Consider the following 13,811-nt stretch of genomic DNA (forward strand, 5'->3'; position numbering starts at 1 on the left):
AGAAGAAACTACAGCTAATATTTGAGAGTGTACTTTTCCGTTTCGTTTTTTGTTTATCTTATCATTCGTGCAGGTACGCACGAGCAGTCCCCGTGTGGGCATTGTTTCGAACGATAGTTTCACAATCTGGTGTCATATTGAGCATGTTGGTGTGTGTCAAATGTTTTGATAATATTATGTTCGCAGTTGGGTCATGGAACTGTCGATGATTGTACTGAACTGGGGAAAAAACGGGAATTTTATTGGAACCTCATAATATGTTTTAATACGTTTCGAATTCTGTTTTGGCAATTCTAAGTCCGATAAGGTACACCGGGGCAAGTTGAAACGGTATGTGTATCACTTCCGCTAAGAAATACACTTACCGTTTCAACTTCCCCGCGCGTATCAACTTGCCCCGGTGTACCTTATTCTGGAATTTTTATTTTAAAATGTTGAATATTTCTTCAATTTTGGAATTCTGATCTTATTCCTAGTACGGAATAAGAAAAAATAAGTCTAAGATCTCAAGAAATTAGCAATGTCTCAGAGTTTTGAAAATATGGCAAGTCCAGGATCGTAATAATTTTAATTTTAATTTTAATTAAATGAGATATTGAGTTTTACGTCCGGCTTTCAGATAATTTTCTAACTTTAAGATCTCGTACATCTCACTGTTTCAGACTATTGTTCTAGCTCACTAATAAACGTTTCAAAAATTTCTTGCCCCATAATCTTAAAAAGTTTTCTTAGACCACACGCAAACCAAAAATTTATTAAAATTAATGTTAGTTCCGTGCTCTGTCTATGCTTTCACCTACACAAGCATGCATTTGCCTTGATTGTTATGTATAACATGGTAGAACGATGCACATCCAAAGTAACATTTCGACAGTGAGCATGCATAAGGGCCTACACGCGATGATCGATTTTCTCTTTTGTTAATAACTCGCAAGATTTAACGTTTCTCGGTGCGTTAGCTGTTGCTTTTGATAACCAATACAACCTGTTACTACTCTGCATTGAACAAATTCTAGAAAATTGTTTCGCTTAGCTGTAGCAATGCAAAGAGAAAATCGATGAAGAGAATCGATCATCGCGTATTCGCCCTTATGCATGCTCACTTAACGTTTTATGAAGTACTACAAGGCTTCTATAAAACAACATGCATAAAACCCTGGTCAACATGGCTTGGCCTTTATTACATCCCCCAAAACCTCATTAAGACTAGAATCTGTCTAGTTGGCTCACCCTGAAGAAGGTTCTAAAGAGTGTATTATCGAGACATTTCAAGAATGATTTGCTGTAAAAAGGTGATAACGAACGCATTGAGAAACATTTTAAATCCTTATTAAAAGTACAATAAAAACCATTTGGCATCAATACTTGTGCCATTTGCCTTTGACGCTTGCTAAGCGCACTAAAAATAAAGCATCAATCAAGATAAAAAGGCATACATAAATATCGTCCGACCTTGCCAAATTAATTGTTCAAAAATGAATCTGTCAAAAATCCATGTCATTAAAGTGAAAGAATTACTAAAATTATCGAAACTCAAATTGTACTCTATTTTTAGGTGACCGATTAAATCTTATGTGAAAGATCGAAAAAAAATAAGTCCACCTTCGGAAAACGTTGATTTGACTAATTATTTTTAATTTAGGAAACAAAATATAGCTATTTGTTATGTTAATCATTGCCCCTAGCCGAGACTATGATGATTTTCGTAATCTCTATTGCTGCTCATTGATGAATTGATGAAAATAAAGTTATGTAAAGGAAAAACGAAGATTGTGAAAAAGCAAATGGAATAATAACAATATGGCGATGGCATACACACTAATTTTCCATAAGCCATTTGTGAAAAAGCTGGTTTGCTTCAGTGCTTCGTAAACCGCATTCACTTAGCTTCTCTCAGTCGGCTGCTCTGTTGTTGTTGACCGATTTTGCTAGAATTATTGCTCGATTATCCTTTGGCATTTCCTTGCAATTCTGCGTTTGAAAGCCCCACTCGATTATGTTTTTCTCTGTCTCGAGGCGGATCCATCTTTTTAGTTTTATTTGTAAACAGTGGGAGGTTTTATGATACACTTCCTTGACACCAAAACGCATCAATATATGATTTTTGATCCCGTTTGATACCGAACGGTTTGATAATTGCTTTTATAATGATAAAATACCTTTATGGAGTATTTTGTCGTAACATCGATAAGACAAATACCGATTGATTTACTGAACAGTTTTATAAAGGGACTCTGTATTAAATTAATTTTTTAAACCAGGCACTTTGTGATTTTCTCGTCAGGCTTTAAAAGGTTTTTAAAACAGCATAAAGCTGAACTACTAATCAAGAATGTTTTACATTTTTAAATGATGTATTTAATCTCAAAAGATTGCTTATTGTATAACGACAAACCACAATAAATCAGAGTTAAAGCCCAAAGCCTGTTAAATTGTTACTTGGGACACTTGCCTCGATTCTTTCCAGCAGAAAAAAAGCAAACGATTGTCGAGTATGCGATGAAATGAGCGCTTCATGTTTGCTTTTAGCCTATCCATATCCCGAAGCATGGAGAGAGCACAGGTCTGATAATCGTGGCGTTCGTGGTTCGAGTCTTGCAGCCGGCAATCTTTTTTTTTCGACATGATTAATTTCACTCACTAATACACTCCTACTTTTCTTTCTCCTTTTTCTTGCATGCGGTCTCCACTAACTCAGATGATGAATCCCACATAATTGTAAGCGAATCTTACATCCCCCGGTTGGGTGCAGAATCTTGATTTTTTTGGATCTTCAATTTCAGTTTACGAGATCTTAAAAAAATTGCTATGCCTGATTTGATTTAACTAAATTATTTCTTTGATGCTTATCTCAAAAATGGTTCATGGATTTGCGTCATGATCATTCCAAAATGTCTTCAGAGTTATTTTCCGGATTCCCATCAATAATGTTAAGATTCTCTTCGCTATTCTCCACTGAATTATGTGCCTCCAGAAAGGGGTAAGTAACTCAGCACTTTGTGCCGAAATTAGATTGGGCACAGCTTGGGCACATCCTTCAGCACAATCTCGTAGGCATTGGATTGTTGTAAATAAAATGGGAGCACTGCTGGACAGCTGCCATTGAAGGTAGTACGTGCTGTTTGACTGTATATTCAGGAACATCCTCTAATTGAATATACCAGCAGTTCACTTATGAGCATGAGCATGAGCATGATTGACCGCCCACGTTTTGTACTCTGTTATTGCCAGACCAGCTGTAATTACACAGAGAACCAATAGACGATGCTTGGGACTAGCAATCATCCTCAAAACTGGTGATCACGAATTAGGCAATACCAGCGCCAGCCGCGCCTGAACGCAGGTCAAGAAAGGAATGGGTAGGAATGTGTTGACGTGACACTTGCTTTGATGGAAGCCGAGGAGTCCTCTGCACTTCTACGAGGAATCACAGAGATGTTGGGTAAGAGGGTTGGGTTAGCAGCATGGTTCGTTTTGGTAAACGATAAGCTGAATTAATGTCCTAACGATTGTATAACGCGAAGGAGCTTGGGATTGAACCCACGGTCCTCTGCTCAGTAAGCAAAAACGTCTGCCACTAGGCAGACGAGCTCCTTTTTATTCATTGACGAATCTTGAATGTGGATGGGCCTGAGACTAGACTCATGATGTTCTGCTCAGCAAGCAAAAACGGTTGCTCTAAGGCCACCGAGCCTCTCATATCACATTATAGCGTTACTCAAGTTTTTATAACTATTCAAACCCGGCACCGACGACAACGAAAAGTTTTACAAAATACACGATAAACAAGCGATCTTACCATACATTTTTAATATGAAAGGACCTGACCGCGTTTTTCTGCTCAGTAGGCAAGCCACTGCAACCGACGATCTTTGAAATCCTAAAACTAAATGCTACGAAAGAGTACTTAGGCCTTCATTAAGATCCACTTTCACGCGACGTTCAATGTTTCGATTTTCTCTTTACGCGTGGTTCAGACAATCCTGAGTGGTGCGAAGACGGACCTCAAAATCGAACCACTTTCGAGCTGTAAAATCGAACCACTTTTTTATCATTGTGGTTCGTTGAAATAGATAGAAGTATTGTTATCGTCCAAAATAAAAAATAAATATTTTTCAGTAATGTTTTTGATCTTTTTAAAAACGTGATTCGAAACGACTCAAACAATTAAAAATAACAGTATTATTGCGTATTTTGGACCAAAGTAGACTCCTGCGCTGAAAAAAACCCCTCCGATTTTTTTTCGCTCAGGAACGACTGTGACTTCGGAGAACGTTCTAAGGAGATTTGTGATGATAGTACAAAAGTTCCAGGAAATTTCAACAGATTTTTCCCGCGACAGAAGAGGTTTCAGTGGATATTTTAGTTGCTGCCAGCGAGGTTCTACGGGGGTTCTATAGAGTTTTCATGTTCGAGTTTCACACGATTTGGAGGGAAGTCAAATCGTTGCCATTGGAGGTCCCAGGGAATTTCGACAGCACTTCCATAGATATGAGACCCACCTCACAGGAACTGAGCCACTCTTTTCGTACTGCTGAATCCTTGGGAAACCTGAATAGGCTTCGCTTTTCGTCGTGTCCATCTTTATAATTGCAAAAGTGAGCAAAACACTTCATTCTGAATTTTATTCCACTCCGTAAAAACTCCAGCTATGAACAATGTCAACAAACAATCACAAAGTCACGAATCGGCTCTGCACAAAAAGTCGTTTGACACTTCTCTCTACCAACCGACGGTGATGAAACGTTTATTTCAACACTACCAACATGAAGAAAATTTCACTTCGCACCACTCAGAGACAATCATAACAAGCTATGAACGACGTGACGATTGTTTAAGACCTGGTTAAACAAGCTATTCAAATGAAATAACGTTATCGAATTTCACTTGGAATGTAATGAACAACAGAAATACGCGATAATTCATATTTTCAGCGGTTGATGTTTAATTTTAAATATACCAACGGTACTGCCTACGACTACGACGGCGATTACGACAGCGACTACGACTGCGCCAAAACAACAGAGAATTTGTAACTTACCATTTGTCTAGGATAAACACCTTTGCCCGGTATCTCCACTGGTTCTTCATGTCCGCTATCTGTAACTGTTTGCAAAATATCTAATAGCAATTACCTTTGTTGTGATACTTCCTGTATTGCCATGGTGATCTGGGAGGAGGTTCGCATCTAATGCTTTCCCCAGGAAAGTTCATGGCCACCAGCTACCGCCCGTCCAGTCTTGGGCGTATCCAGCGAGACATCCTTCAGGTTACTCACAATCTCCGTCACTCGATGCAAATCGCAGGCACCAGTGCTGTTAATGATCGTGTCATTCGATTGAAGATGAACCAATACAACAATTCAATCAATCCTGTGAAAACGAATTCTCACATGACCATAATTTGAAGGGCCACTTGCTCATTCGAAGCTTATTGTCACTGTCAATTGAGTCACTCACTATCATTTCAGGCATAACATTTGATAACGGCACAAAAGCATTTGTAAACATACTTTCTAAGGCCCTTTACACGCGAACCAAAGTACGCCCACACAAACCATTACCACTTTCGGAAAGGTGATAGTTGCCCCTATCCGATGATGTTGTTGGTTTGCGTGAGCGTACTTTGGTTCGCGTTTATGGAAGAAACCTAGCGAACAGACAAGTCGACCCGATGTCGGATCAATGTAAGGTCGATGACGACCCAATGTCGTGCTGTTGTCGGGTCAATTTTGGGTTTATGTAGGGTCAATGTCGGGTCAACATCAGGTTGGGGTTTGGTTGGTGTCGAGTTGGCTTAGATTTTTCGCCTTAATGTCGACCAGAGCTCCGTTTATTTGTAGGTTACACTCAATTGAACGATAGCGTTTCTCAAATGAGAATGATCCATGCCTTTGTCGAATTACTAAGCAACTTATATCACCCATTCGAAGGAGGTCTCCTTTGATAGCGGATAGCTGCTTTTCTCATTTTCATCAAAAATGTTCAATTGATTTTGAGAATTTACAGCACTGGCAGGCACACTTACGCTAGTTACAAAAAAAAACACTGCCGTGCAAAGAAACGGATCCAATAAACGTTACTCTTGCGAAAGCACACCCGTCGTCGTCGAACGGCAAAAAAAGGAATCGGTGGGCAATTTTGTGATACGGATTTCCAAAATCAAACGGGAATGCACGAATTTCACCACACCCAACTGCGAAACACGTTCAGAAGCACTTATGGTACACTTTCGTTCGAAAACACTTAATTTTTTCAAAAATAGTTGCGAGTGAACCAACATCATCACCGCGTAAATAAACTAAAATTAAAATTATCACTCGCGATGCCACAAATTTCTTCATTCCTTTATTTAACGTCGGTCTCTGTTCCGCAATCTAGTGCCAATCACCGACGGACATCGATTGCCATTCATTGACGGCAATCGAATGTGCAGGAAGGCAGCTTCCACATCTGCGCAGGATATCGCATCCATTCAACACACATGGGCCGGGACCAACGGCTTTACTTCCCTTTTATGCCTCAGAAAAATCCCACCGACCTCGGCTGGGATTGAACCCTGACCCATTGGGGTGTTAGAAAGCAGTCACGCTTACCACTACACCACCGGCACCGGCTAATCCATAAATTTCTGGACCGGGAGAAAAAAATCAAACAACGCAGATAGTGTTAAATCTTCTGTTGCTTGCAAACATGATGAATCATGTTTTCTTTCTCGATTCTAAAACTTCTCGGAAAGCGAGAAAACCACCAGTCACACTAGGATTGGGCGATCTTCAGAGAAAGATCGATCTTGACAGATCGATCTTATATTTGGCTCTAGAATCGATCTACTGATTAAATTGGTACCAAAGAATCGATCTTTAGTAGATCGATCTTTTTTATTTTTATTTTAATACACTTGTTTACGTTGGTACCCCAAGAATTTCTTTCTTTTATAATATTCAATTAAATGTTGTCGTGACGGTTAGGAGCAATGAGTACAGGAGAGAGGTACCCATGTAACCATAAGTAAGTTATTTCGCCTTTTTGGCTATATACGGGCCTTATCAGAACTTACAAACACTGATATAGCCGTTATTCAGCTAAAAAAAAGCCAAAAAGGCAAAATAACGGGCCTATGGTTACTTGGGTAGTTCAAACCATCAAATGTTGCTGTATCCGTAAATATCGGAAACGCAAATAGTGATGTCATTGTAGGGAGCGACGTGTGGAAGTTATGTTCGTTAAATTTACCACGCAGTCTGGGGTGAGAATAAATCGTTTTTTCGATGTATATACAGTGTATATTATACACTTAAAAAATTGAACACCTTTTCTTTTTGAAGTCCGAAAAGATCGAAAGAAGAGATCGATTTTATCGATCTTTTCGTGGACAAAGAATCGATCTGAAATATCGGAAATCGGGATGAAAAAGATCGATCTTCCAAAGATCGATCCAAGATCGCCCAATCCTAAGTCACACACGTATAACCGTCCGGGAGGCAGAGTGCCAGCGCTAATCCGGCAAATGCAGTCGAAAACTATGAAAGCGAATGCACGCACAAAACAGAGAATACACTTAATACACAACCGTATCCAAAGGCGTTCGAAACTCGACTCTACACCAGCAGTTCACTAATAGATCTAAATACTAAATGTAGGTTCTAGAGTGGGATCAAGAGAATCAATGAATTCGAAGAGTCCCTTTATTTGGTATTCATTGACTACGAAAAAGCTTTCGACCGTCTCAATCACGAGAATCTGTGGGGCGCCCTGAGACGCAAGGGAGTCCCGGATAAAATCGTCAACCTCATTGAAGCGCAGTATGAGGCTTTCACGTGCAGAGTTCTGCGTAAGGGAGCCTTGTCCGACCCTATCCGGGTAGTCGCTGGTGTGAGACATGGATGTATACTATCACCGCTACTGTTTCTCATCGTAATCGACGAAATCATGGTAGATGCAATTGACCGTGTACCGAACCGTGGGCTGCTTTGGCAGCCTATCACCATGGAGCATCTCAACGACTTCGATTTGGCTGATGATGTTGCTCTACTAGCACAAGTAAGCTCAATGACCTAGCCGAACGCTCCTCTGCGGCGGGTCTCACCATCAACGTCAACAAGCCCAAATCGTTAGACATCAACACGGGCAACCCTTCCAACTTTACGGTAGCGGGGCAAGCAGTGGAGAAGGTCGAAAATTTCCAATATCTTGGCAGCCAAATAGCGTCGGACGGCGGGACCAAGGCTTGGGCTGCCTTTGCGGGTTAACGAAATGTATGGAGATCCAACCAGATAAGTCAACACACCAAAATCCGAATTTTCAACTCTAAGACCAGAAGATCCCGAAGAAACGTGCTCAACTTTTTGGCTCAGCTCTGGTACTATCTTCGGTCCCAAGCTAATCGATGCACCCCTCGAAACATAGGAAAATCCACGAACCCCTCATTTTATCTGTCAAACTTTCATAGTGAATGAAAACAAACATAGTGTAGTAATAGAATTTCGACTGGGGTACGTTAATCGATTTGCTTGGGACAAATAGACTAGTCAAGTAGTGAGCCAATTTAAAATCGTTAGTTTCCACCGGTTGGTATTATTGTGCATGTCACACAAAATAAAAATGTATGCATCGGTTGGCACAAAATGCTTTCAATATATAACAATGGGCAAAAACACTAAGTTGAGAGCAAGCAAAAGCTCGTGTAAGAGCGTCAAAGCCAGGAATAAGGAGGTGCTGCTATTGTGCAGAGAATAGTTCGTACTATCGACCATAATGCCAGTTAACAAAATAATGGATTGCTTAGTTGAAAATGCTACCAGAAGGTGGTGCTAGTGTTTATGTGAACTTCGTCTACATGGCAACATCTCGATATTTTGGCTATTTATATACGAGATTGCTTTCTAGGAGGCTAAGGCTTTTGATGGATAGATAAGCTCACTGCGGGAAGTAGTTATCAGAAGCTTGCAAGTTTGCCTGATTATTGATGTGCATCATGATAGTTTTTGTTCGGTTTTCGTTTTCTTTTCCTTTTTTTCTTCAAATCAACCGAAACTCTGACTCTTTGTTCGAAATTATTGATTTTATTTGTTTTAATAATATCCCAACATCTATCACTCACTTCCCCTATCTTTTGAATCGGCTCAGTTTCGACCTACAGATAGCCATATCTTATCAGATCCCGTACGACGGCCCCCATACGCTTCCTGTACGAGGCTTCGGATTTTTCGGTAACCTCGAACGGTATTTCAATCTCTTGCGACTCCTTGAACCTCTCCGCTGCCTCGTCCATATCGGGCAGGTCCTGGTTTTCGGTGCAGAGCATCGGTACGAGGAACATCGCCATCAGCAAGCCGAACTTACCGCACACCTTCAATTGTCGCAGCAACGCCGTGTAAGGAAACTGTCGAGTTGCGTCGCCGCCGAGTTTCTCCAAAAGTTGCTTCAACGAGTCGTAGTAGATGCGAATCATTTCGTCGTAGTGCTTTCGGCGGAAGTCTTCGTCGGTGCAACAGAATATGAAGTATACCAGGTCCAGGGCCGGCGATACATAACGGCAAATTTGCCAGTCGAGAAGGGTGATATCGGTGGGGACTCCTCGCTGAAAGTTAACATCTTCGTGAATTTTGGATTTTCTAAATTTTTGACAAATTACCTTGTACGAGTAGATCATGTTGTTGATCCAGCAATCGCCATGAGACAAAACAGCATACGGTCCGGCAATTTCTGATTTGGTGATAGTTTGCAGGTCATCGAATATAGTATCTTTCAGTTTCAGGAGCTTTTGTCGCGTCTTTTCTTCATGAGGTTCAATTATGGTCAAGACTCGATCTAACGACATTTGCATCATCTGTGTGAATCCTGCGTTGGCAATCATCATTGCAGTCATCGGATCGGGTACTTTAAATTGCTCGAAGACGTCGGGTTGTTGATCTTTCAGAGCGAAGGATACGGCATGTAGTCTACCTAGTTGGATCATCAGTAGTCTAGCATGCTCGTAGTTGACTGGGACCATCTTGTTCCACATCCGGTAGTCCTTCAGGCGCAGATCATCCATAATGATGACGGATTCCTCCTTCGCTTCATCAATGTAAGCCAGATAACATTGGGGAGCGTTAAAGAACCCAATTCCCATCTCTTCAGTTACACCTTTTTTCCGTTGAAATTCGTAGATTGCTGGAAGGAATTTAGAATACGCCTGCACTTCGCGGTCGAATACCGGCATCGCACCGAAACTCTGACGACGGGCATCGTTGATGGGTGGGATCTTGCACAGGACTACCAATTTACGATCACCTTCGGTGATGGAAGCTCGAAACATTTCCGCCACGAAGCCATCGCCCTTCCCAGAGCCGGACTCGAAGCTAATCTGGAACTGACCAGGTGTGAATCCTTGCTGAGGTGCAATCCAAGCCACGGCATCGTACATGAACTGAGGCGTTCCATCGGCGCGTTTCACGTATGTGATACCGGCTGGAGCAGAATTCTGTGGAACTGCTGCGGTCGCTTCCGGTTGAGTTTCCTGAGAGGCCTCTTCAACAACATCGTTAGCTATGCTGAGAGCTACGGCTTCCACTTCAACCGAGGGTTTGACCCCCTCCTGAACCGTTTCCACACTAGTACCTTCCTCCGTTTGTGGAGGTTGTTCCGTGTTCTGGACTGGAGTTTCTTGACCCATAATGCGTATATGTTGTCGGACTGAAATTTAAAGCCGTACTGAAGCCACTACGTTAATCATAGATTTCTTTTTGCATTGTTCTCCACGGTGGTTATCTTATCAAAATTTCGATAGCTTCAATAAAAACGCAAACATATGGACGATGGGCGCCAAACATGACAGTGACGTTGGACAAAAACCCGATGATTGAGATGGTCTCCGAAAAAGGGCAACGTTATTCTTTTGTTTTCGCGATACACGGAGCGATTTACAAACTTTATTCAAAGATTGCAATTCATTTCAGCACATACATTACCTATTACGAATTCTGACCTCCACAATTGTTGACTTGATAAACGTAACAGGGTACGATTGTGTTTTCGATGTTTTCTTTTCCGAACAACTCGCGCATTACCTCTGCTTTTTAAGGGATTAGCACAAATAAATGGAATTATTCACCAAACATGTAGAATTTTGTAGAAAAAAGCACAATTTGTTTTCTAGCCTAAAACATAAACAAAAGCTGCTGCAAATTAATCCAACTGATTCAATCGCTGAACAGGCTCGATCGCAAACGAGTTTGCATGCGATAGAGATTTTTTTCAAATTCTTTCAGTTTCTTACCTGTTTCGTTTTACTGCTGTCAGTTCCGAGTCTACGTCCAAGCAAGTGGAAGCATTTACTCTCGTTCAGTAATCTGTTAGCAACCGAGAATGGCGAATCGTGATTCTGTGGATTGGAACTGTCAAATCGTATGAAAATACTCGGCGGTACACACCTGCTTGTCTATATTGTGACCGATGATACATTTCAAGACCGGAAACCACCAACGCGATCTGAACAGTAAGTTCACATTTCTCAAAAGCAAGTTTACAATAGTTGTTACTAGCATGCGTATAGACTTTTTGTTGCTCGTGTAGCTAAATATTCAAATGAACCAGACTGGTGATGATGGTGAATAGATAGGATTGAAATTCTGTCACAGGCCGGCCTTCGTCTTTTATCATAGGATAGGAATTTACAACATGGCGATAAATCGTAATGATATTGGTACCAATGCCCATTTCAGGAGAGTTGCTAAATCGTCGAATTTATTGCCTAACTGCTCGGTCATCCCTTGCAATCATAGAGTCACACAAATTGGCACGCTTACACATTTCTGCGTTTTGTTTCAAGATAACAGAACTTGATAAGATAACTCATTGATGGTAATCCCCCCCCCCCCCCCCACGTCCCACCGAAAAGCAAAAGCTTCGATTAACACAGTGACTGCAGTACGGTTTCAAATTTCGGTTCGATAGCATTCGCGCAATATGGGTGAAGAAACTCCAATCCTGAACACGGAACAACCTCCACAAACGGAGGAAGTTACCAGCGTGAAAACGGTTCAGGAGGAGGTCAAACCCTCGGGTGAAGTGGAAGCCGTAGCTCTCAGCTTAACTAACGGAGTTGTTGAAGAGGCCTCTCAGGAAACTCAACCGGAAGTGACTTCTGCAGTCACGTTTGCGGAAGTTCATCCGGAAGTGACATCAGCAGTTGTTCAGGATTCGGTTGCTCACGGTATTACCTACGTGAAACGTGCCGATGGAATGCCTCAATTCATGTACGACGCCGTAGCTCGGATTGCTCCCCAGGAAGGATTCACTCCAGATAAGTTCGATATCAGCTTCGAGTCCGGATCCGGTAAGGGCGATGGCTTCGTGGCGGAAATGTTCCGAGCTTCCATCACCGAAGGTGATCGTAAATTGGTAGTCCTGTGCAAGATCCCACCTATCAACGATGCCCGTCGTCAGAGTTTCGGTTCGATGCCGATATTCGATCGTGAAGTTCAGGCTTACTCTCGCCTACTCCCGATTATGTACGAATTTCAACGGGAAAAAGGAGTGACCGAAGAGTTGGGAATTGGGTTCTTCAACGCTCCTCAGTGTTATCTTGCTTACATTGATGAAGCGAAGGAGGAATCCGTCATCATTATGGATGATCTGCGTCTGAAGGACCATCGGATGTGGAACAAGTTGGTGCCGGTTAACTACGAACACGCTAGACTACTGATGGTCCAACTCGGTAGGCTACATGCCGTGTCGTTTGCACTGAAAGATCAACGTCCTGACGTGTTCGAGCAGTTTAAAGTTCCCGATCCGTTGTCTACAATGATGATAACAAACGCAGGATTCACACACATGCTGACTCTTTCAATGGATCGAGCCTTAGGCACACTAGAACCTCACGAGGAAAGGGCACGTCAAAAGCTATTGAAACTCAAGGATACCATGTTCGATGACCTACAGACTATTCTCAATGCAGAGTTCGCTGAACCGTATTCCATTCTGGCGCATGGCGATTGTTGGATCAACAACATGATCTACTCCTACAAGGTAATTTGCATAATTCCCATAACTCATAAAATTTAAACTAATTTGATCTTCCAGCGGGGAGTGCCCACCGGGATCGTTCTTCTCGATTGGCAAATCTGTCGCTACGTATCGCCAGCCCTGGACCTTCTGTACTTCATATTCGGATGCACCGACGAAGACTTCCGCCGTCAGCACTACGACGAAATGATTCGCATCTACTACGACTCGTTGAAGCAGCTTTTGGAAAAACTCGGTGGCGACGCGTCTCGACAGTTTCCCTACACGGCGTTGCTGCGGCAGCTGAAGGTGTGCGGCAAGTTCGGTGCCCTGATGGCAGTGTTTATGATTCCGATACTCTGCATCGAAAACCAGGACCTGCCCGATATGGACGAGGCAGCGGAGAAGTACAAGGAATCGCAAACATTTGATAACGCTTTTGTGATCAATGAAAAAACCGAAGCCAAGTACAAGAAGCGTATGGGGGCCGTCTTACGGGATCTGATAAGATACGGCTATCTGTAGGTGCTGAATTTAGCTGAGCCAGCGATAAGCAAAGCAACGGATATTGCGATATTAATTGAAATAAAATGTGTGACTTTGATGGATGGTATTTTACAATACAAAGTTATAGAATAGAGAGTAGTAACTCGTTCAAGAACGCCATGAACTTGTTCAGGGTTAAGTTCAGCGAGTACCCTAATCACCCTTCCACTTACGTTCTCGATTTTCTGTTGATAGTGAGTATTGATGGCATCGACGGAAAGGCTCAGCATTCGAGATCCAGTTGTGAGGCCACCACTTACGAATTATATACCACAG

At 42.0% G+C, this 13,811-nt stretch overlaps 3 protein-coding genes across 3 annotated transcripts in view; 2 read left to right on the plus strand and 1 right to left on the minus strand.

The window, feature by feature from the left end:
• Positions 1-13,811, plus strand: part of LOC135716953 (G-patch domain and KOW motifs-containing protein) — a 103,639-nt gene that overhangs the window by 21,168 nt on the left and 68,660 nt on the right. The gene's annotated exons all lie outside the window — the stretch shown is intronic.
• LOC135715653 (uncharacterized) lies at positions 9,051-10,701 on the minus strand. The gene is made up of 2 exons (XM_065238829.1): positions 9,637-10,701; positions 9,051-9,582 (listed from the first exon to the last, which is right to left on the minus strand). Exons 1-2 carry the CDS (start codon positions 10,657-10,659, stop codon positions 9,136-9,138), a joined length of 1,470 nt encoding a protein of 489 aa, XP_065094901.1. The 5' UTR covers positions 10,660-10,701; the 3' UTR covers positions 9,051-9,135.
• Positions 11,908-13,551, plus strand: LOC135715662 (uncharacterized). Its single transcript, XM_065238832.1, has 2 exons — positions 11,908-13,013; positions 13,068-13,551. Exons 1-2 carry the CDS (start codon positions 11,952-11,954, stop codon positions 13,512-13,514), a joined length of 1,509 nt encoding a protein of 502 aa, XP_065094904.1. The 5' UTR covers positions 11,908-11,951; the 3' UTR covers positions 13,515-13,551.

The sequence above is a fragment of the Ochlerotatus camptorhynchus genome, unplaced genomic scaffold (assembly GCF_037179485.1).
Source record: "Ochlerotatus camptorhynchus isolate MF236.1 unplaced genomic scaffold, CSIRO-AGI_Acam_v1.1 ptg000046l, whole genome shotgun sequence".
Taxonomy (NCBI): domain Eukaryota; kingdom Metazoa; phylum Arthropoda; class Insecta; order Diptera; family Culicidae; genus Ochlerotatus; species Ochlerotatus camptorhynchus.

Excerpts from the sequence above, each read along its gene's own strand:
- LOC135715653 (XM_065238829.1), bottom strand. The coding sequence starts at position 10,659 with ATGGGTCAAGAAACTCCAGTCCAGAACACGGAACAACCTCCACAAACG. Across the intron at positions 9,583-9,636 it reads ACATGATCTACTCGTACAAG|CGAGGAGTCCCCACCGATAT; the intron begins GTAATTTGTCAA and ends GTTAACTTTCAG.
- LOC135715662 (XM_065238832.1), top strand. The coding sequence starts at position 11,952 with ATGGGTGAAGAAACTCCAATCCTGAACACGGAACAACCTCCACAAACG. Across the intron at positions 13,014-13,067 it reads ACATGATCTACTCCTACAAG|CGGGGAGTGCCCACCGGGAT; the intron begins GTAATTTGCATA and ends TTGATCTTCCAG.